Consider the following 24,297-nt stretch of genomic DNA (forward strand, 5'->3'; position numbering starts at 1 on the left):
TTAGCATATACCAGCCACACAGACAGCACTTAGTAACCATCAACTTTTATTGCTTTTGTACTTTACATAAATGCATATGCAGTTTCAATAATTAGTTTTGAATAATAACAATGAATCCTGTTTTTTTTTATTGAAATCTCATAAATTAAATAAACACTACAACATGCTCTGCATTTCATCTGGCGTTTAATTATATGTCTGTTTTGAATTAAGACTCATCATGGTTTAAAAACGTGAGTGAGTTGCTCTAGTTTTTTTTTCTTTTAAGTCTTTGTGCAAGGGGCCGGTGTCTCATAGCTATTCAGTTTACTGGTGTTATGTGATTGGAATTTGTGCTCACAAGATCTGTGATTCTTTTTAAGGTGTGGGTGAATTCTGTCGCTGAGATTACCCGTGATGAACTCTGTGCAGTGGATGGGGACTCCTCCCCACAGGACCTGGCCTACTTGGTCTCTCCACCCAGCAATGGACATTTGGCTCTCAAGTCCATTCCTGGCCGTAGCATTCAGAACTTCACCCAGGCTCAGATCAATGAGGGCCAGCTAGTGTTTGTACACAACGGTAGGTAACTGAGCAAAGCAATGTGAAACTAAAGTGCGTTTCAGTCAAAGGTTAACATGTAGTCACACCTAATAGCTGCTGACGGAAAACCACAAGCCATCTAAAAACCTTGCAGACTGTATAGTTTTTTTAAAAAGTGACACATTTTAGTAAGGCCAGTACATTTAAGCTTACATTTGAGTAAGGCCAATAATAGCAAACATCAGAGGGTACCTATAACTCATACTTGGCTTACTCACATTCTCATGTGAGGTGAAATATGTACATTTCAGATTCTTTTCCGTTATGGGTTATTGCAATATGGGTTATTGAATATAGTTCCCTATGCCATATAGTAAGTCCTTATTGTTTATCCATTATATATAAAATAGATAAATGTAACCTTCTCAGAGATCTTTTTCCTGACCGCCCGCTGAAATCACATCTCTTCCATTTATCGCTATCACTTATTCTGGCTACCTTACGTTCTAGTATAGACTGATTCGTTCATTTGTGTGCTGTCTGTCTTCCCCACTAGAGTATAAGGGCTAGAAGAATAGGATCTTTCTTTTGTTTGCTCTTACATTCTCAGCACCTAATAACAGTGACTGGAACGTAGTAGGTGCTTAATAAAAATTTGTTGTAAGAATGAAATCCTATTGATACCTATTATGTGCCGGGTAATGTTCCAAATGCTGGAATACATTGGTGAACACAACAAATGCATTTATTAAATTAATGAATATAAGGATGAATGAATGGATATAACTGTAAATCTAAGAGACCCTGATATTAAAAGGCTTTGTTTTCTTCTCTCTGGTCATCAGTAAATCAATAAGCCACATCACCACTGTACATCTGCAGGAGGGGTGATCTAGCTGGCCTCTGTTTCCTGGCTGCCCTTGACAGTGGTCAGAGAGGGCAAGCTGCCCATTCTCAGCCACAGGAGGAAGTGGGGGGAGGAGGAGTGTGAGCCTGGGGTGCATGATGGTAAAGCTAAAAGCTGTATCTTTCCAGCCACTTTTAATTACCTTCTTTGAAAATAAAGAAAACAAAGATAAAAATCTGCTAAACTCAAAGGTAGTAATTTCCTGATTATCTCTGCAGTTAAGTACAAAGAATTCCCAGATAACCTGAAAAGCATTTACTATGTGACTGCTCTTATCTAGTGGTTCCAAACCTGTAGCCTGGGGACCTGTTGGGGGTTAGTTTTATTGCAATAAAATCGTAAATCTACCCACATGTGTAAAAGCGTTGTTTCTAGACTGAATGATCTTTTCCACATGTGTTTTATTTTTTAATTGTATGCAGTTGTTCTCATTAATATAAAAAAATTCATTTAAAGGGGCATTGAATTGATAGGATGTTTCTGCCAATTATGTGTGGTTTTGGTTACTAGATACTAAAAATCCAGGTATTATTAGGCAAGGGCCTAGAAGTTTTTTATCTCTATGAAAGGATTGTCATATGTTCAAAATAGTGAGACCTGCTTTAGAGACTTGCACAGAGAAAGTTTAGAATTTCTAAGACTAAGCAGTGTGCAGTGGGAAGGAGTTACTGATTGTCTGGCATGTGCTAGGCACTGCAGGAGATACAATGACAGGACCCATTTCATTTAATCAGCAAACGTTTTCTGAGTGATTGGGAGTAAACGATCTCGTTATAGAGATGAAGAAACTGAGGCCCAGAAAGATATAACTGGTCCGACTCTAAAGCTGGGCTTTCTCTAGTAGCTGCCACCCATAGAAGGGCAGAGTAGTTTGAAGAGCTGAAGTTACTCTTTGCAGTGAAGGATTGAAATATAAATTAGCTCTTTGGATTGATTTGTTTGTCAACTACCAGGTCAATATTTGCTTTTGGCAAATAGAGAAAATAATTTCTCCTAAAAAAGCAGAAAGGAGAGTTAAAGTCAAGCTCTTTGGAGAGTCAATCCATCACATTTTCTAAATGGACCTGGAGGCAGTAATAGCCTTCAAAGTGGCAGGAGCCCAGCTGCAGATGAGCCACTTGCTGAAACCAGTTGGTTCTCCCTGCTACATCTGTCCCTCAGCAGCCCCAAACAAAGGCTTAGGTTTAGTTAGTCTCAGCATTTATATCTGCAAAGTGCTCCGCCATTAATCTAATTCATTATTCCACATAACAACCTAAGTAGGTCGATACAGCCAAGAAGTGGGGGGATAAATGATTTGAGGTTGCCCTTCTGAAAGTACTGTTAGGTCAGGAGAATCTAAGGTTATACAATAAAATCCACAGGTCACTTTCATGTTTCCCTCCCTCTGTCTCTTTGGTCATAATTTGTATGCTAGTCAGTGTACCTAGTACACTATTCTAGTATTCGTTTTGCTATAATTCCTTTGGATTCCATTTACATTTTGTTACCGAATTCATGAAATGTTCAAACTGCCTAATAGCAGAAAACATTTTCTCCATAGTTTCACATTTAATTAAATACAGCTTTCAAAGTGCTATTTCTAGTAAAAAGGAGCAAACAAACAAAAATAATATTTGGCTGTGCGCCTCTGTTCTAAATTAAGCAGACCCAGAATTCTTTTCCTCTGTTTTTTTTTTAAATATGGTGACTCCAGTGTATTGGAAAAAATGTTTAAAGGCTGTAACCTTTTATTTTGAGGAGTCAGAACTCTCTGGGTTTGCTTAAATAACAGAGACTTAAGAGAAGGTTAAGTCATCAACCGGCCTTTTATTAAATCATGTTATTAAGGGAGTACTTGTAGGTAATTGCAGATCCTGATCATGCCTCCTTTGTTCCTTGCCACATGTCCCTGAGGGCAACGAGGAGGGCATTTCTACCCATTACATGATGCAGAGACCTGTGGGCTGCACATTTACTCCTGGATGAACTATTTCAAAAGGCAAGGGGACTGTGATTGTCATGCTATCTGCGTGATGATCTTGCCTGGTGTTTTGGGAATCAGACCCGTAAAGCACTCGGGGGAACAGGATCAATAGGGGGCCCGGCCCAACTTCTATTTCACACATAAGTTAATTTATAACTTTGTTGATGTCACTGATCTCTTAACAGAAGTATGAGAGTACAATTGTCTTCTTGCAGGAATTTAACAAAACTGGGGCTGAGTCTTTCTCCATTTTTTCTCTTTCCCCTCTTAGCAGGAAACAGAGATAGATGAATAATGGGAAAGTATTTGGGGGGAGGGGCTGTGTTATTTAATTCCCTCTAGTTTTGATTTTCATTATCATCAAGTGTTATCAATAGTTCAGAAACTGCTAAGGGATGCATGTGTGTGTGGCATCCTTGTATTACTTTTACTGGTATAAATTGACTCCAAGATAATAAAATACAGGTAATCAACATGTCTGAAATTTTTTTTTTTAATTTCTTGGAGGTGACACCTTTGCTTTCTTTTATTACTTTCAGGAGAGGATGAGGTGGGAATATGCATTTTAGACCTTTATTGGTATTCTTTTCATTTTGTGTTTTGGCAGTATTTGATTTGATCTTGGTGACCGTAGTAACTAACTCTCAAATTGATAGGAGTAGCTTTGGAGGGAGATTAGGTGGGAGAGAAGGTGAAAGTGGGTGGCTTTTGCAAAATGACCAGACTGACCAGAGTGTAATTTCTTCTTTTGAAGGAGCAATGTCAGGAGGTTTTAATTTTCAGGTTACTGATGGTTTGAACTTTGCACCACGACAAATTTTTAGCATCACAGCTCGAGCTCTGATCATTAGCTTGGAAGTAAACAGAGGACTGAGCATCTTCCCAGGTAAGATTTTAACTTCATTGAGTGTTTGGGTTTAAGTGTTTTTCAATTAATAAATTGAAATATCATTTAATATAATATCTTTATAAATATAGAAAGTTCTACCTGCATGGTATAAAGTATTATCTTTTACTATAGAATGACTTTAACAACAGTTATAAAGTCCCAAAAAGGATTGTCTCTTTGCAGGAATTTAACAGAAGTAAGGCTGGGTATCCCCCACCCCTGTCCCTCCTCTTTCCTGTTCCTCAGAAGAGGGCATGCTGGTGAAGGGCAATGGGGGAAGCAGTTTTTATGGTCCATGTACACTTTTTTCCTGTACTAGCCTTAAGTTCAGTTCAGTTCAGTTGCTCAGTCATGTCCAACTCTTTGTGACCCCATGAATCACAGCACGCCAGGCCTCCCTGTCCATCACCAACTCCCGGAGTTCACTGAGACTCACGTCCATCGAGTCAGTGATGCCATCCAGCCATCTCATTCTCTGTCGTCCCCTTCTCCTCCTGCCCCCAATCCCTCCCAGCATCAGGGTCTTTTCCAATGAGTCAACTCTTCGCATGAGGTGGCCAAAGTCCTGGAGTTTCAGCTTTAGCATCATTCCTTCCAAAGAAATCCCAGGGCTGATCTCCTTCAGAATGGACTGGTTGGATCTCCTTGCAGTCCAAGGGACTCTCAAGAGGCTTCTCCAACACCACAGTTCAAAAGCATCAATTCTTCAGTGCTCAGCCTTCTTCGCAGTCCAACTCTCACATCCATACATGACCACTGGAAAAACCATAGTCTTGACTAGACGGACCTTTGCTGGCAAAGTAATGTCTCTGCTTTTGAATATGCTATCTAGGTTGGTCATAACTTTCCTTCCAAGGAGTAAGCGTCTTTTAAATTTATGGCTGCAATCACCATCTGTAGTGATTTTGGAGCCTAAAAAAATACAGTCTGACACTGTTTCCACTGTTTCCCCATCTATTTGCCATGAAGTGATGGGACCAGATGCCATGATCTTCGTTTTCTGAATGTTGAGTTTTAAGCCAACTTTTTCACTCTCCTCTTTCACTTTCATCAAGAGGCTTTTTAATTCCTTTTCACTTTCTGCCATAAGGGTGGTGTCATCTGCATATCTGAGGTTATTGATATTTCTCCCAGCAATCTTGATTCCAGCTTGTGCTTCTTCCAGCCCAGCGTTTCTCATGATGTACTTTGCATAGAAGTTAAATAAGCAGGGTGACAATATACAGCCTTGACATACTCCTTTTCCTATTTGGAACCAGTCTGTTGTTCCATGTCCAGTTCTAACTGTTGCTTCCTGATCTGCATACAAATTTCTCAAGAGGCAGGTCAGGTGGTCTGGTATTCCCATCTCTTTCAGAATTTTCCACAGTTTATTGTGATCCACACAGTCAAAGGCTTTGGCATAGTCAATAAAGCAGAAAGAGATGTTTTTCTGGAACTCTCTTGCTTTTTCCATGATCCAGCGTATGTTGGCAATTTGGTCTCTGTTCCTCTGCCTTTTCTAAAACCAGCTTGAACATCTGGAAGTTCATGGTTCACATATAGGATCCTTAAAGAAGCAGGAGAGCTTCTGTAATGAGTATCTAGATCTTGAGGTTTTCTTTTTTTTTTTTTTTAATATAAAAACCTTGTGTATCAGGGGACCAGCGGTTCTTTCTTTGAGGCCCTGCAGCCTTTGAACTGGTTTTTGCCAAAAATTTCAGCTTGGCTGAGATGGAGAGATGTAAGTGAGCATCTCTGACTCAAAACCCTCACTGCAAGGATAGAACAAGGTTTTACCCAATGGCGAGGGTAATAAAAGAGGAGGAAAAAAATTTAAAGCTTGTTATTTCCCTCCAAAAGCGCTGAGGTAGATGGCACAGGAAATAATAACATTTTACATTACAATTTTAAAAAACCCTGTGTATTATAACTTGTTTAACTGATATACATTATCAGTAATGCTGCAGTCCATTGGATTGCAAAGAGTCAGACGTGAATTGGCGACTGAACAACAGCAGCAGTGTTATCAGTAAAATATAAACATTGATCATTTTAATAATATGGTCACTCCATGGTTACTCTAGCCAGTTGTTCTCAACCATTGTGAAGCTTTAAAAAATACCAGTGTCTCAGCCTCACCAATTGAATGGGAATCTTTGGACTAGGTCCTGGCCACCATTTTGTTTTAAGTTTCAGGTGGTCCTGAAGTACAACCAGGACTGCAATCATGGGGCTAGTGGTGTACTAGTCTTTTAATCGTTATATCTGTGTGAGATAGGTGATGTATTCACAGCAAGTTGGCAGAATTTGTGGCTTAAAGAGATGATATACCTTGATTGTGCAACCAGGAAATAGATAAAGCTTGCTGCTGCTGGTAAGTCGCTTCAGTCCTGTCCACCTCTGTGCGACCCCATAGACGGCAGCCCACCAGGCTCCCCCAACCCTGGGATTCTCCAGGCAAGAACACTGGAGTGGGTTGCCATTTCCTTCTCCAATGTATGAAAGTGAGAAGTGAAAGTGAAGTCACTCAGTCGTGTCCAGCTCTTCTCGACCCCATGGACTGCAGCCTACCAGGCTCCTCTGTCCATGGGATTTTTCAGGCAAGAGTACTGGAGTGGGTTGCCATTGCCTTCTCCAAGATAAAGCTTACATACCTCTAAATAAACCTAGAGAAAAATCACTGTTCATAACTTTCAAAAAAAATTTTTTTTTTGAAATTTTTAGGTGCCTTAAGCATTTGAGCTCACAAAAAGAATCTTTATCAAAATCTAACTGAAGATATGTTAACCTGGATTCTTCTCTTCTAAAACCTTTTCATATTCCGTAATTTTTCTCTGAAAAGTGCAATGCTTCTATCCTTTTTCAAGGCAATTAGAGTGTCATTTGGTGTTTTAAAAAATAAGCAAACTGCTACACCCTAATATTTTGGAAAAAAAATACAGCCATCTATTAAAGAGAGGGTCTAAACTTAGAGTAAATCTGGTTGCTGCAAAAGATTAAATACCTTTCATCTATTCTCGCTAAACCCTGGTTTGTGACTGAAGACAGTTTTATTAGATTCAAGGGGAGTTATAGCCACTGTAGCTTAGAAAGTTTCAAGTTTCTGGCACCTGTTTTACTGAATATTAATTTAGCAAAAAAAAAACATGTTAAAATATCTCTTGTCACCCTTGTGGAACTCTGCAAAACATAGAGTAACCGTGGACACAGCCCTGAGTAACCATCCCCTTTCCCTTTCCGACATGCACTGCATCTGCCCTACTCTGGCCTCCCTGCATCCTGTATCTAAGAACCCTCCGCCAGAACTTTACATTATCCTCAGATGCCAAAGTGAGTTGTTTCCTTTTCCAGCTCCCCCTAGCCTGTTAGATCTGTTATTCTTGGTTCTCTGTCGTTCTCTATCCCCAGACCATGACTTATATCCAACTCCAGCCCCTGGTCAGTAGGAAGGAAGATGAATTTTCGTGTACGTTTCCATCAGTTGATTCTTAACATTTGATCTGAGCTTGGGTGGGTGTGGAATGAGAATGAGGGAGTCATAGATTTTAGAGATGGGATGGACATTATGGGTCCCTTGGTCCAGTTGTTCTTGGCATTCTTCCTACCCTAATGTCCCCAAGTAGCAGTGGCCCCTCTGTTCTGCATCAGAATTCCTGGATGTGGGCTGTGGTTCTGAAGACCACACGGCCTCATCCTCTCTCCAGAGGCATAGTTGAGTCTTGCTCAGCCTGGCTCTGCTGCAGCCTCCTGAGGATATTGGTCCCTGATGCTGTGTAAAGCTGCAGGGGTGATGATGACAGATGCCTGATGCTGAAAGCAGGCCTTGAGTGACCTCTGCCTCCTCCATCTATTAGCCAGCCCTTTGGCGGGGGAAGGAGTTGGGGGACTCTCTGTGTCCCACCTCTGGTGTGGCTCCAGGTGTCAGCTGTCAGCTACTGTAGCTCTTGTCAGACTCAAGTTGACCTATATGTTCTGAAATATTGGAGACGGTTTATTCCTTTTTATAGAGCTATGGACTTCATAGAACTGTAATAGGAGAAAATCTATTTCTATTATAGGACAGTATCAATAGATACTATTGATACCTGTGTTTTTATAGTGTTTTGTATCTTTTTAATCTACTGAACTGGGTTGTTATAAAGATTTAAACAAAATAATGTGTTTAAAAGCAAATTTTGATCATCTTTATTTGGCACATAAGTAACTGAGACGTGGGCAGGTTCAAAGTCAGGTAACTGATAGGAATCGTAAGCCTCGAGACGAAGCGCTGACATGACCCCCAAACCTTGTGCTCGGATCACAGTATCTGTTCTTTCTGTGTGTGCCTGTGTTCCAGGACTGCCTCTATATTAGAATATCAGCTCCCTGAGAATAAGACCATCATGGTGGCTGCTTCGTTTGTCCCCTTCTTAATGTTATTGATGGATTGATACACACAACCAGGAAAAGGTGCAGAGCAATTTAATAAGCAGCAGTGCTTATGTGGAAATGTTGTATGTTTTACTCTCTTGGATTATTAAAATATTATAGCCCAGCATTAGTCAATTTTTTTTTTCAATCACTCCCACTGAGCTCATACCAATTGGCTTTTCATCATCACCCCAGCAGACTTGGGCCATGCTGTTCTGCCTCCTTTGTATACTGCCTTAAAAAGCGGCCCTGGCTTGAGACTTGTGAGAATTTGTAGGGTAAGCCAAAATAGTTATAAAAATACTTACTGAGTGAATGTTTGAAGGTTAGTTATAATTTGTGTTGTTGTTACTGTTTAGTTGTTAAGTCGTATCCGACTATTTTGTGACCCCATGGACTGTAGCCTGCCAGGCTCCTCTGTCCATGAGATTCTCCAGGCAAGAATACTGGAGTGGGTTGCCATTTCCTTCTCCAAGGATCTTCCTGACCCAGGGATCAAACTGGCATCTCCTGCATTGCAGGCAGATTTTTTACCACTGAGTCACCTGGGAAGCCCAGTTATAATTTGTATGCCCTGCCAAATTTGAAAAGTCAATCTTTAACTCAATTATTTTAAAATAGGAAGAGCTGTAGTTCTAAACAGACTTTTTGGTTGTCAACTAAGAAAGTAAACTTAATGTATATTTTCTTTATTATTTTGTATATAAGTATCAGTTCAGTTCAGTTGCTCAGTCATGTCCGACTCTCTGTGACCCCATGAATCTCAGCACGCCAAATACACATACATATATAGGTGTGTGTATACTTATACATGTATTCTATTTCTTTCAGAAAAAATTGTTCCCCAGAAAGGAATTTTGTAACCAGTTTTTCACCTTGAATGCCACCATTGAATGTGTTTATATTTAGTTATAGCATGTTGGAACATACTGTGGCCTTAGGTTCTAGTCTTTCTGTGTATCTAAGTTAAACCTGGCTCTTTTACAAAGAGTGTAGAGGCGGGTGTTGACCTTGAGAGTTTTGTCAAACTGGTTTGGAATATAAGCTTGCACAGACCTAGAGTTAAGTAACTGAGCAGTGAAGGATATTCATAGCAAACTGTGTGACCTCAGTCCCCTTGGGGTTTGGTTATGCTATGGAGGGAATCATGTCTCACCAATGGACCATCTGTCCTGCATGATGGGAATTGAGGGAGAGAAGAAAGCAGAAGGAAGTCACAGCATGTTGCTAAAGGGTTTGGAGCAGAGATTTATAAAATCTTTTAGTCAGATGGTCTTGAAACACTGAATTGAATATTGTAAGACTTAGTGGGAGATAACCAAGAGCTTTAAGAAAAGACTGTCAGTCCTCAAGGCAAAAATTAAAGACTTAACTCATTGGGGAAATAAGAGATTTACACTCAGGAGTATAGTAATCATGCAAAATATATTATCCTAAGTGTCCAGTGAGGGTGCAGCCTGGTGAACTCCTTGAGTTTGGAGGAGGAAAATTTCCCATAGGCAACAATGGGGAGGGAGGTCTTGTTGGCCAGATGGGTCTTAAGCTGCCTCTGCAGAGTGAGCAGCATTGTGATGGTGGGAACAGAGAGGGGAGAGGTTACCAGTGAGGACAGCATGATGCAGAGGCAAAGCCCAGGGAGGAGGCAGGCTGTGTCTGGAAGGTGGAGAGCTGCATCTATCAGATTTCCTGAATCATTCATCACATTTCCTAACTCAGGGATCATTTTAACTGAGCTCAAAGTATTGGATTGGCCAAAAAGTTCATTTCGGTTGTAGCATCTTACAGAAAAACCGAAATGAACATTTTTGCCAACTCAATAGTATGATATAGGCAATATGGTGAGTGCCAACTTTCTAATAATACTGACTTCAGAGTCAGTGAGATCTACATTTAACCATTAGGCAAGGTGCTTAACCTTATCATCCCTTCTTAGCGATGAGGAAAAAAATACATACATCTTAGGAGTTATCATGACATCTACATGAAAAGGCAGGACTGGGTCTGTGCTGTTTCCTGGTATATCTCCGTTCCTTATTAGAGGGCTTGTCGCATACACAGCATTTGATAATGTCCGTTGAAGGAATGCACAAGACCTCCTAGCCCAAGGGGCCATGAAACTCTTGCTGTTATGGTGGTGGTTGTTTTTCATGAAGCAAACATAGGATATGAGTATGTTTGAGAACTGCTATACTTAAAAGAAGGGCAAAAAGAAATCTTTACTCCAAGACTTAGAGTCTTCAACATGCCAACTTGCTTTTGAAATCGCCATGAGGTACATGTAGAGTGGGAGCTTGCCAAACAGATATGGTTACAGTGCCCTTTTATTACCACACTCCTGGTAGGGCAGTTCTTCTATAGAATATAAATTTAGGTGGGACTTTAGTGAAATCTTGCCCAAATTAAGTGCTTGAAGCTAACTGATGAAAATATCAATGCTTGGATGAAAGAAGGTGGGATTGGGGGAAAGTGATGTTTGGCTCTTGGTGAATTGGGCTGCGTGGTCAGAGATGCTCATCAGGCATTTGCAGCAGGGAGCCAGCTAGTCTTGCTGGCTGAGCATGCTCTGGGTGACTGCTGACTAGGAACTGGACACCCTCCTGGGTTAGGAAGCTGGACGAGGGAATGAGGGATTAATATACTCTGGCTGGGCAAGAAGTACTCTTGACCTGGGACATCTCTGGTGGGCCCTCTACCCAAAAAGACTTTTTGAAATTGACCTGTCTGGTGATCCAGAGGCTAAGACTCTGCCCTTCCAGTGCAGGAGGCTCAGGTTCAGTCCCTGGTCAGGGAACTAGATCCCACATGCTTCAACTAAAGATAAATAAAACGTTTTTTTTTTTTTTTTTTAAAGAGCCCTCCCACCAACACCCCCTTCACCTGCCAAAGATAATCCTTGAGGTGAAGGGATAAATGAAAAGATAAGAGTCTGATTTCATTAAGGAAATAATTAAGAAAGCACAGTGTTAAAAGTTCCAAAGAAAAATTGAAGATGAGAAGAAGTTGGATGTTGGGGTGCCAGAGACTGCACACAAAAGAGATATAATCCACCTGACAAGAGGGGGGACCCCCGCTTGACAGGTAATAGAGAATTGGCCTCAATTATGACTTCATGTAACATTGACTGAATGTACAGAATAATTCTTCTTGGCCTCCCCAGGATGACCTCATTGCCTGGGTCCCCAGTTCCAGAAGCTAAAAGGTAGCAGTGACTTTCAGCAGCAAGAACTATAGCAATACAGGAGGCAATTAAAGCATACTTGTGTGTGTGTGTACCAAGGCAGTCCTGACTCTGGGGCAGAACTGTGTTCCGGAGGCTTATATTTCCAGGTACTTCTGCCTCCTCTCAGGGACCCCAGGGCCTAGTGCCTATCCCCAGAAAACTCAGATATTTTATTTTACTTTATTATGTCTATCTTGTCTTGTTTTATTGTATCTTATTTTAGTCTTTTGTTTGGTAGCTTTATAAAGGTATAATTGACAAAAATTGTAAGATATCTGAAATATATAATGATGACTTGGTATATGTGTACACTGTGAAAAGATCCTTCCCAAATCAAGCTAATGAATACATTCATCTCTTCCTATGTTTACTTTTTTCTTTTCACTTTTACTCCCTTAGCAAGTATCGATTGTACAATGAAGTGTTATTTACTATAATCACCATGCTGTACAGTAGATCTTCAGACCTTATTTATCTTATAACTGAAAGTTTGTACCCTTTTACCAAACTCTCCCCCATTTCCTTCACCCCCAGCCCCTGGCAACCACTTTCCAATCTCTGTTTCTGAGTTTGACTTAAAAAAAATTCCACATATAAGTGATACCATTCAGTATTTGTCTTTGTCTGGCTTGTTTCACATTAGCCTAATGCCCTCTGGCTTCATCCATAATGACAGGATTTCCTTCTTTTTTAAGGCTAAATACTATTCCAGAGTGTGTGTGTGTGTGTGTGTGTTCACTGTGTAGCTCAGTTGGTAAAGAATCCTCCTGCAACGTAAGAGACCCGGGTTTGATTCCTGGGTCGGGAAGATCCCCTGGAGAAGGGATAGGCTACCCACTCCAGTGTTCTTGGGCTTCCTTGGTGACTCAGATAGGTCCTCCTATTTAAGTCCACGCACATATGGACACCTTATCTTTGACAAAGGAGGCAAGAATATACAATGGATTAAAAACAATCTCTTTAACAAGTGGTGCTGGGAAAACTGGTCAACCACTTGTAAAAGAATGAAACTAGAACACTTTCTAACACCATACACAAAAATAAACTCAAAATGGATTAAAGATCTAAACGTAAGACCAGAAACCATAAAACTCCTAGAGGAGAACATAGGCAAAACACTCTCCGACATACATCACAGCAGGATCCTCTATGACCCACCTCCCAGAATATTGGAAATAAAAGCAAAAATAAACAAATGGGACCTAATTAAACTTAAAAGCTTCTGCACAACAAAGGAAACTATTAGCAAGGTGAAAAGGCAGCCTTCAGAATGGGAGAAAATAATAGCAAATGAAGCAACCGACAAACAACTAATCTCAAAAATATACAAGCAACTCCTGCAGCTCAACTCCAGAAAAATAAATGACCCAATCAAAAAATGGGCCAAAGAACTAAATAGACATTTCTCCAAAGAAGACATACAGATGGCTAACAAACACATGAAAAGATGCTCAACATCACTCATTATCAGAGAAATGCAAATCAAAACCACTATGAGGTACCATTTCACCCCAGTCAGAATGGCTGCGATCCAAAAGTCTACAAGCAATAAATGCTGGAGAGGGTGTGGAGAAAAGGGAACCCTCTTACACTGTTGGTGGGAATGCAAACTAATACAGCCACTATGGAGAACAGTGTGGAGATTCCTTAAAAAACTGGAAATAGAACTGCCTTATAATCCAGCAATCCCACTGCTGGGCATACACACTGAGGAAACCAGAAGGGAAAGAGACACGTGTACCCCAATGTTCATCGCAGCACTGTTTATAATAGCCAGGACATGGAATCAACCTAGATGCCCATCAGCAGATGAATAGATAAGAAAGCTGTGGTACATATACACAATGGAGTATTACTCAGCCATTAAAAAGAATACATTTTAATCAGTTCTAATGAGGTGGATGAAACTGGAGCCTATTATACAGAGTGAAGTAAGCCAGAAAGAAAAACACCAATACAGTATACTAACGCATATATATGGCATTTAGAAAGATGGTAACAATAACCTTGTGTACAAGACAGCAAAAGAGACACTGATGTATAGATCAGTCTTATGGACTCTGTGGGAGAGGAAGAGGGTGGGGAGATTTGGGAGAATGGCATTGAAACATGTATAATATCATGTATGAAATGAGTCGCCAGTCCAGGTTCGATGCACGATACTGGATGCTTGGGGCTGGTGCACTGGGACGACCCAGAGGGAGGGTATGGGGTGGGGAGGAGGGAGGAGGGTTCAGGATGGGGAACACAGGTATACCTGTGGAGATTCATTTCCATATTTGGCAAAACTAATACAATATTATAAAGTTTAAAAATAAAATAAATAAATAAATAAATAAAATGATTGAGTTAAAGATTGACTTTTCAAATTAGGCAGGGCATACAAATTATAACTGGGCTTCCCTGGTGACTCAGATAATAAAGAATCCATTTGCAATATGGGAGACTTGAGTTGAATCCTTGGGTTGGGAAGATCCCTTGGAGGAAAGCGTGGCAACCTACTCCAGCATTCTTGCCTGGAGAATCCCCATGGACAGAGGAGCCTGGTAGGCTACAGTCCATAAGGTCGCAGAGTCAGACATGACTGAGCAACTAAGAACAGCACAGTGTATGTGTATGTGTGTGTGTGTGTATATATACATATATGTGTATATATATGTATGTGTGTATATATGTATGTATGTGTATATATATCACATTTTACAACATTTTTTTGATCTATTAATCCACTGATTGACATTTAAGTTGTCTCTATACCTTGACTATTTTGAATGATGCTGCAACAAACATGGGAGTACAGATTTTCCTTTGAGATAATGAATTTGTTTCCTTTGAATGCATACCCAGAGGTGGGATTTCTGGATCATATGGTAGTTCTACTTTTAATTTCTTAAGGAAACTCTGTACTGTTTTCCATGGTGACTGCATCAATTTACATTCCCATCAGCTGTGCACAAGGGTTCTGTTCTCTTTTCTGCACATCCCTCACTAGCATTTGTTACTTCATGTCTTTTTGTTAATGGGCATCCTGACAGGTATGAGGTGATATCTTATTGTGGTTTTGACTTGCATTTCCCTGATGGTTAGCATTGATGAACACCTTTCCGTGTACCTGTTGCCTATTTGTAAGTCTTCTTGGGAAAAATGTCTATTTAAGTCATTTGCCCATTTTAAAATTGGGTTATTTGGGGATTTTCCTACTAAGTTGTATAGATCCTTGTATATTTTGGATATTAACCCTTTATCAGAGATGTGGTTTGCAAGTATTTTTTCCCATTCCACAGGTTGCCTTTTCATCTTGTTGATGGTTTCCTTTGCTGAGTGGAGGAAATTTTGTTTATTTTTTGTTTTGTTGTCTGCTATTTTAAAGGGAACCTTAGTTAATTAAAGCCTTAGAACATTCCTTGCATGTTTGAAAATCTTACTGAAAGCTGGCTTTCCCCATGTATTAGCTATAGTCAAGGTCTTGCCTTTAAGCGCCTAACATGGTTTAAATACTGCAGTTGGTGGCCCTCACTCTCCAGGGCTATAATGGCTGAGTAATGAAAGCACAGTGGATGTCACTTAGGAGGCTTAGTTAAACAATTTATCGAGTGCCTACTCCAAGAGCTAGTGCAAGGCCCCTGTGCAAGACCTGATGCTAAGGCCCTTTAGCGAGGGCTAAAACAGAAGAGAGAAGGTGAAATTCTGGGCCAGGTGGACTGCATAAATCTCTCTCAGATCTGCCATCCTATCAGGTTGGGATTACTCCCTAATCCCGTGCAAAGTGAAGGGATATGTACTTCAGCCCTGTAATCCTCAAGCTGTGGTCCTTCTGGTCTGTAAAGTGATAAGAATGGAAAGTGAAAGGAGGTGTTTAGAAAATTTTATAGCAATTTGACATTGTTGCAATGTTTTATTGTGTTTTATAAAATTATTGGCCCACAGTGGATTTAGGGGGAAATACTGATCCTTCAGTACGGAGCATGTGAGAAGCACTGCTCTAACCTGCATGTCCCCCAGTCTCTCTGGCCATTGATTATCAATGAGGTCACATTGGCACACTGACCTCTCACACTGGTTCTTCTTCCCATGATATCCACACAGGCTTTTCCCTCCCCATGTTATGCATGCAGCGTGCATGTCTGGGGGTCCTCTGGGACCTCTCACATTTGTTCCAGAGCCAGCCTCTCCCTCAGGTGTCCACAGATGGACACTCCATGGAGCACCTACAGCCGCCATCAGGCCAGGATGGGCCTGTCCTCCCGGGGAGGGGGCTGTCTCCTGTTCTGTCCATGCACAACGTCGACTCCCCCTTCCTGTGCCCAGAGCTGAGCTGGGTGCCACTTACCTGGCCATGCCTTCTTTCTCTTGAGATCAGTTAGACACACAGGACTGTGGGGGCTGAGGGGGTCTTTTTGTGGGATTTTCCTTTCATCTCCAGCCCTAGTAGCAAAGCACATCCACAAACAGATGCCTCATGGATCACTAGCTCCTCATAGCCCAATTTCAAGTTAAAGTTAGCTAGTCTCCTGTACATAACTACGCGTTTTCCAGTTCCCAGGGGTCTTTAAAAGTCATTAACCATAGCCTTCATATGCTCTACATGCATGTTTTCATCTTCACTTAGGTTCCGTGAAGCCCCTTTCATCTCGTGACCTGCGAGCTGTGACCAACGATGTGGACAGTGCAGGAAACAGAACCATAACCTTTACCGTCATACGTTCCCCTAGACTCGGGAGGCTGCTACGTGTCAATTCTGACAACAGCACGGAGGACGTTTCCGTGTTTACGCAGAATCTGGTGAGTCCTGATGTACTTATGGGCAGCTGGACTGGGCTCGGTGTCTGTGCAAAGCGGGCCCCTCGCTGCTGGTCCTCATCCTGTTAAAGTCAAGCAGAGGTGCCCCTTTGCCCAGGCAGGTACTCATTCCAGCTGTGCTGGTCTTAAAACTGGACACTTTGTGGTGAACACAGGATAAAACACAACTGGCGGAAAACACCAAGCAAATTCAAACCTCGTGTCTAATAAATAAGAGGGAATCCTTTTATCACTAAAGATGAATTTAAAGGGAACCCAAAGCAGAGTTACAAGAGTAAATCCTGCAGGATATGTCTGTGTACATTTATGCTTAATATATGAACTGATATACATAATTTCATATATTACAGTTGTATGTATGCATGTAAATATGTATGTGTATAAAATGTGTGTGTGTATTTAATCTGCACCCAGAGCCATTTGTTTCCAACTTCTTACCACCAGCATCTATGTAGGTGCCTTTTTATTTAAATGTATAAGCCTTCAAGTCATTTGATTTTTTTTTTTTTTACTTTTGCACCCTAGGAATCTGACTGCTTATGTGTGATTTCATTTTCTAAAAATCTTTGTTTCCAAATTGTCTTCTTGAATATAACTGTTGCACGTCATTCAACTTTCTTTTTCCATTCTTAAACAATGGGAACAGGGATATGGTAGCTGATCTGGCTGTAGCTTTACATGACTAAGGAATAAAAAAGTCTTGTCAAGTTTAGAGGAAATAGCCAGAGTGAACCACAAATCTGCCTTTAACTGTTGAGCCATTTTTCTCCAGTGTGATGTAGCAGAATTGAATTTAGCTTTTGCTTTGCAATTACTTTTGTCTGGGATGCATTGAAGGGAACAGATCATAAGGTTAGCAGAAGTTCTGAAAGGGACATTGAAAAGAGGAGGTATAAATTCTCTAGTTCACAGTTGTACTCTGGAGGAAGGAAAAAAGAAATTAAGGATGAAAACTACATTGTGAGGGGGAACTTTTAATGCGCCCAAAGGCATCAAAACTTGCCTAGTTTTTTTTTTTTTTTTGCTAGTATTTTGAATACTAGCAAGAATGATGACAGTCCTATTAAGATGCCTTGACTCTAGCCCTAGTTCTTTAAAAAATTATTTTTTGATGGTGATCATTTCAAGCTTTAATTTCCACTGCTTTCATTGCAAATATATAATAATTTAGATTGGAGTGCGTGCATGCTCAGTCATGTCCAACTTTTTTGCAACCGCATGGACTGTAGCCCACCTGGCTCCTCTGTCCATGGAATTTTCCAGGCAAGAATACTGGAGTGGGTTGCCATTCCCTTTTCCTGGGGATCTTCCCAGGGATCAAACCCAGATCTCCTGCATTGAGGAGATTCTTTACCGTCTGAGCCACCAGGGAAGCCCAGAAGGCCAACTTAGTAGGGCAGAAAAAGTCTTGATTGATTGGTATCATCAGTGGCAGCTGTTTGTATCATCAGTGACAGGTATTTGTCTGTGGGTGGTGTGTTACCGTGGGGCTCAGGGCTGGAAAGCACCTGCACAGTGGTGTTGGGATGAGGGGTGTTAGACCCAGCTGGTGGTCCTCGTGGAGGCAGGGCCAGGCTGCAGTGTGGACGCACAGCCTGGGCAACATCACAAGTCAGGTGTGGTCAGAGAGAAAGGTGTGTTCTCCTTGAATGGACCAGGAGAACATCCCTCTTCTCCACACAGCCATTTCCTCTCCAGAGCATGCACCCAACATGCCAGTGTGGCCTTTGCCCAGTGCTTTGAATCAGAGGACAATGGGGAGACCCTTCTGTTGTGTACCAGGCATCAGGCCTTTATGCAGGTAACTCCCGGTTGGGATGATTCCTATTTCCCCAAAACAGCATCTAAGATACTTTTAGAGTCTGTGGGAATTCAGCACAGCAGCCCATACTCCCTGTCTTCGGTATAAGAGTGTGGACAGAGCATATCATGTAGGAATCGGGTGCCTTCTTGCTGCTCCTTGAGCCACTACTGACCACTTATGACTGAGGACACAGCCTTGGCCTCTGAAGTGGGAAGACCTGGATTAACTCTGTGAGTTATAATGTATCTTTTAATCCTTAGTTTCTTCATCTGTAAAATGGGGGGAAATAGTAGTAATGACAGTTGAAACCATTTTGAAAATTACCTATGTCCCAGGATGCCATTAGAATGGCAACTTTCTCAGCTTTCTGCTGAGTTGTGTTATTGTTCAGTTGCTCAGTCTTGTCTGACTCTGCAACCCCTCTTTGCGGCTGCAGCACACCAGGCCTCCCTAACCTTTACTATCTCCCAGAGTGTGCTTAAATTCATGTCCATTGAGTCAATGATGCTATCTAACCATCTCATTCTCTGTCGCTCCCTTCTCCTTTTGCCTTCAATCTTTCCCAGCATCAGAGTCTTTTCCAGTGAGTCGGCTCTTTGCATCAGGTGCCCAAACAAAGAATTGGAGCTTCAGCTTCAGCAACAATCCTTCCAATGAATATTCAGGGTTGATTTCCTTTAGGATTGACTGGTTTGGTCTCCTTGCTGTCCAAGGGACTCTCAAGAGTCTTCTCCAGCACCACAATTTGAAAGCATCAATTCTTTGGCACTCAGCTTTCTTTATGGTCGAACTCTCACATCTGTATGTAACTACTGGAAAAACCATAGCTTTGACTAGATGGACCTTTGTCTGCAAAGTGAAGTCTCTGCTTTTTAATATGCTATCTTGGTTTGTCATAGCTATTCTTCAGAGGAACAAGCGTCTTTTAATTTCGAGACTGCAGTTGCTGTCTGCAGTAATTTTGGAGCTCAAGAAAATAAAATCTGTCAATGCTTCCCCTTTTCCCCCTTCTATTTGCCATGAAGTAATGGGACTGTCTGCCTTGACTTAGGTCTTTTAAATGTTGAGTTTCAAGCCAGCTTTTTCACTTTCCTCTTTCACCCTCATCAAGGAGCTCTTTAGTTCCTCTTCACGTTCTGCCATAAGGGTGGTATCACCTGCATATCTGAGGTTGTTGATATTTCTCCTGGCAATCTTGATTCCAGCTTATGATTTATCCAGCCTGGCATTTTGTATGATGTACTCTGCATAGAAGTTAAATAATCAGGGTGATAACATAAAGCCTTGACATACTCCTTTTCCAATTTTGAACCAATCCGTTGTTTCATATCCAGTTCTAATTGTTGCTTCTTGACCCACATACAGGTTTCTCAGGAGGCAGGTAAGGTGGTCTGGTACTCTCATCTCTTTAAGAGTTTTCCATAGTCTGTTGTGATCCTCACAGTTAAAGGCTTTAGCATAGTCAATGAAGAAATTGATATTTTTCTGGAATTCCCTTGCTTTCTCCATGATCCCACAAGTGTTGGCAAATTGATCTGTGGTTCTTGTGCCTTTTCTAAACCCAGCTTGTATATCTGGATATTCTTGGTTCACATACTGCTGAAGCCTAGCTTGAAGGATTTTGAGCATTACTTCCTAGCATGTGAAATGAGCACAACTGTGTGGTAGTTTGAACATTATTTGGCATTGTCCTTCTTTGGGATTGGAATGAAAGCTGAACTTTTCTAGTCCTGTGGCCACTGCTGAGTTTTCCAAATTTGCTGACATATTGAGTGCCGCAGTTTCACAGATTTTTTTTATATTACTAATTATATTGCTTTGCAGGCTGGGATCCTAAAGCACAGGGAAGTTAAGCCACTTGCCCGCGGCTACACAGTTCACAAGTGTCAGAGTCAGGATTGGAACTCAGGGTCTCGATTATAGGTCATGCTCCTATCTGCTAGTCCATACTTTCCTCTTAGAGTTTATAATGAATTAACACAAGAAAGTAAATACAAAATGTTTAGCACACTGCCCCACATGTAGCAGATGCTAAATAAATAGTAGCTAAGGCTGTTGTGATTATCTTTTTGTCCTTGAAAATGCGAGAAGTTCTTTCCTCTGGTAGCCAAAGGACTAATTTCATGGGGCAGGCCATTTTCTGGGACACTGGAGTTGGCTGCTACATCTCCCCTAATGGGCTGTGGTGATTCCATGAATGGAAATGAGGCCGTGAGAGGAACGTGGCGTTTGCTTCATCCTGTCACCCACTCACTGATTCCCTTTGTGGAAGAGTCCCTGGTGTTCTGGAACACATTTCCCTGAGCGATGACAAGAAGAGGAGGCTGGGGACCATGTCAGGGGCTTCCTGTCTGGATCCAGCAGCACTGCATCCTTGGGCAGAGCACAGGCTGGAGGCAGACTGAGGCCTGAGGGTGGGGCAGCGCCAAGGATCCCACCCCAGAGGGTCAGGGCAAGGAGGACCCGGTGGAAGGCCTCACCAGAGAAGCTGGGAGCAGCTGAACAAACCTGGTGTCTTTTGCAGGATGTGTTTGGCTAAGTTTCTAAGCTTCTGTGAATAAATTTCATCAAAATACCCTGACTCCCCTTCCGCTTCTTTAGTCACAAAGAGCATCAGTACTTATGGAGGAGAGGAGAATGTGCAAAGGAAACTCTGCAAGAATATAAACCCAAATGCTAACTCTGGCTCTTTCAGTGTGTGTGGGTTTTTTGAGTTTTTATATAACACGTGCTTATTGTAAAAATAAAATTAGGAAACATTAGAGCAGAACATTAATATTGAGATATGTATGGCGGAGTCCCTTTGCTGTCCCCCTGAAGCTATCACAACATTGTTAACCAGTTATACTCCAATATAAAATAAAAAGCTAAAAAAATATAAAAATAAAAAAGGTCCTGACATCAAAACAAAGAAAGTTAGTACTGAAAAAGAGTAGAGCATCATCAAAAAATCCACTGCAATTGGTGTTTAGGTGAAGGCGTTCCAATTCTGTTTAGCTTATGTGTTCAAAAATGCACATTTTGATTTGTGACTTGGGAAGAGAAAGAAACTTACTGTTTACCTCCCTGACTTTCTTCTTTTCAGATCCTGTCTTCTTCTTCACATGCAAATAGATTATGAATCCCTTTATAAAATCAATAGTTTTATGATCCAGCAATCCCACTGCTGGGCATACACACTGAGGAAACCAGAAGGGAAAGAGACACGTGTACCCCAATGTTCATCGCAGCACTGTTTATAATAGCCAGGACATGGAAGCAACCTAGATGTCCATCAGCAGATGAATGGATAAGAAAGCTGTGGTACATATACACAATGGAGTATTACTCAGCCATTAAAAAGAATACATTTGAATCAGTTCTAATGAGGTGGATGAAACTGGAGCCTATTATACAGAGTGAAGTAAGCCAGAAGGAAAAACACCAATACAGTATACTAACGCATATATATGGAATTTAGAAAGATGGTAACGATAAAAAAAAAAAAATCAATAGTTTTATGGGCTCTGTCATACAGGACCTTGGTCAAATTCTCAGCCATTTTATGATGGTTCAGTTTCCTCCCCAGCAGCTCCAGAAAAAGTAAAAAAGAGGGTGGGATAGGTTTTGGAGGTAGCGACTATGGTTAAAACCTTTTCCCTGAAATTATTGAACAAGGACCTTAACTGAACACTTATTGTGTGCTTTGATTAGTCCTCTTCAATCTGGTTGGTGAGAAGAGATGTTACAGAGGAAACAATTTTCATTATAAAAGGAGCTCAGAGCTGTTCAGCCATGTTCATGTAATATAATGGCTTCAGTTGCCTTTTGACTTTTTAGATTAGTTTTTTCTAATTTCAAGAGTTAGTTCTAGCCCATAACCTGCTAAGGGTCCAATGCGGAGAGGGCTTCAGACAGGTGGTGGCTGAGTCTTTTTTCACACCTTTACCTTAAAGGATAAATTCTTTCCAGCTCTCTACCACTCAGCTAGGGGAGGCAGAAACACTGTATCATTTGCATGTAAAACCTATACCCTGTCTGGCTTTTGATAGATAAACAAAAATGACCATTTAAATTAATGGCTCTGGATGGTTACAGCTAATGAAAGAAATCAAGACATTTCTTGCTTAATATCACCCTTTGGAAGAGTAATTGTGGGGAAAACATTTGTTAGTTAATAGCTCAAAATACTTTCTTATCCTGGAATAAATTAATGATTTTCAAACCATACCATATCAACCTACCAAGATAAACAGTAACATTCTTGTTTTTGCGTAATTTTACAACTGCCCAAGAGCAAATAGCTAAACCACAAAAATTTGTGCTGAAAATCTTACATCCTGAAGAATTAAACATACAAATACACAGAGAAGGTGAATCATCAAATTTTAAAATGAAATAAAACCTTTCTACAAACGTAGAGAAATTATTGTTCATTTCAAAGAATGTACAAAGTAAGAATTGAATTCTCTAAAGAATTCTCTTACTAGTAGAGCACAAGGCTAATTGAGTGATTTTCATTCCAGTGCTTGTTTAGATAATTTGAAATCATTAAAAAGCAAAGTGTTCTGGTTTTGAGGTTTATGATGCCTGGCCTTTTTTCTTTTCCATAAAGCCCAGTAATTGCGTTTCAGCCATTATGCTGTTATGGGTAGATCATCCATCTTCATCTCTGCCTGCTGCTTCAGCACAGATACAGGATTCCAGGTCCACATTTAGAAAATGATACAATCGATTCTGGGTTATGAGTTTTGTCTAATAACCCCTTCTAGACTCTGAAATCAGCGTGTACATTTTAAGACATTGTGAACGCATTTCCCATAGGAGAGAAGCTAATTTATTATAACTTAATGGAGAGTGTAATGGGATGGTTAAACTTTGGCTCTTTTATTTTCTGTGCAGGGAAGGATAAGCTTCTTTGTGTTAGTGATCACTCTTGCCCCACCCTGACCCCTGCTTTCTTGGGGTCTCTTCAGTGACAAGCTTAATGGCAACTAGACTCAGTAGACATTTTGAACATTTTCCAGTTTCTTGTTTTAGCAATTTTGATTTGGCCCTTGCAGTTCACTGAATTATGTGCTAGCATATTTTTGCATGCATGGAAATTATTGTATTGCATTGTCATTTAGCCACCTATTCATTGTTCAAACTTGAAGCTGGCTTTGAATAATCAAAAAAGCAGAGAGAACTAATTCCCATTTCAGTGAGCATGGTTGAGCTTTTCTCCTTTTATTAACTTCCTAAAGCTGCTGTAATAAATGACCTCAGACTTGGTGGCTTAAAACAGCAGAAATTTACTGTCTCATAGTTCTGGAGGCCAGAAGTTGGAACTCCATTTCACTGGACTGAAGTCAAGGCAATGGCAGGGCTATGCTCTCTCTGGAGGCACTAGGGGAGAACTTCTTCCACTCCTGTCTTCCTGCTCCTGGTGGCTGCCAGCCTTTCCTGGTATGTGGCCGCATCTCTCTAATTTCTGTCTTCGTGGTCACATTGCCTTCTCCTCTTCTGTCTGTATCTTTTAGCCCTCTGCATCCCTCTTATTCATGTGATTGCAGTTCGAGCCCACCTGAATAATCCAGGATACCCTTCCCGTCTTAGGAAGATTGACTTAGTCACATCTGCAAAGTCTTTGCCATAGAAGGTAACACTCACAGGTTCAAGAGCTTTGGCCCTGATATTTTTGGTGGGTGTTTTTAGCCTAGTATGTTCATATAGAATAAAAGCGAGGTGTCCCATACGATCTCACTTGGTAGTTTTATTAAAGGACTCCATGCTTGTAATGGTATAAGGCCCATGAAAATCTACGTCTGTGCGTGTG

General features: G+C 41.0%; 1 protein-coding gene across 2 annotated transcripts in view; it reads left to right on the top strand.

Annotated features, from left to right (window-relative positions):
• The window catches only part of CSPG4B (chondroitin sulfate proteoglycan family member 4B), a 72,930-nt gene that overhangs the window by 34,946 nt on the left and 13,687 nt on the right, over positions 1-24,297 (top strand). For both annotated transcript variants that reach the window (XM_002696335.7, XM_024981464.2), the window contains exons 6-8: positions 363-561; positions 4,150-4,281; positions 16,506-16,678. In XM_002696335.7, the coding sequence (XP_002696381.3) occupies positions 363-561; positions 4,150-4,281; positions 16,506-16,678 (504 nt within the window). The remainder of the gene's footprint in view (positions 1-362; positions 562-4,149; positions 4,282-16,505; positions 16,679-24,297) is intronic.

This window comes from Bos taurus, chromosome 20 (genome assembly GCF_002263795.3).
Source record: "Bos taurus isolate L1 Dominette 01449 registration number 42190680 breed Hereford chromosome 20, ARS-UCD2.0, whole genome shotgun sequence".
Classification (NCBI taxonomy): Eukaryota; Metazoa; Chordata; class Mammalia; order Artiodactyla; family Bovidae; genus Bos; species Bos taurus.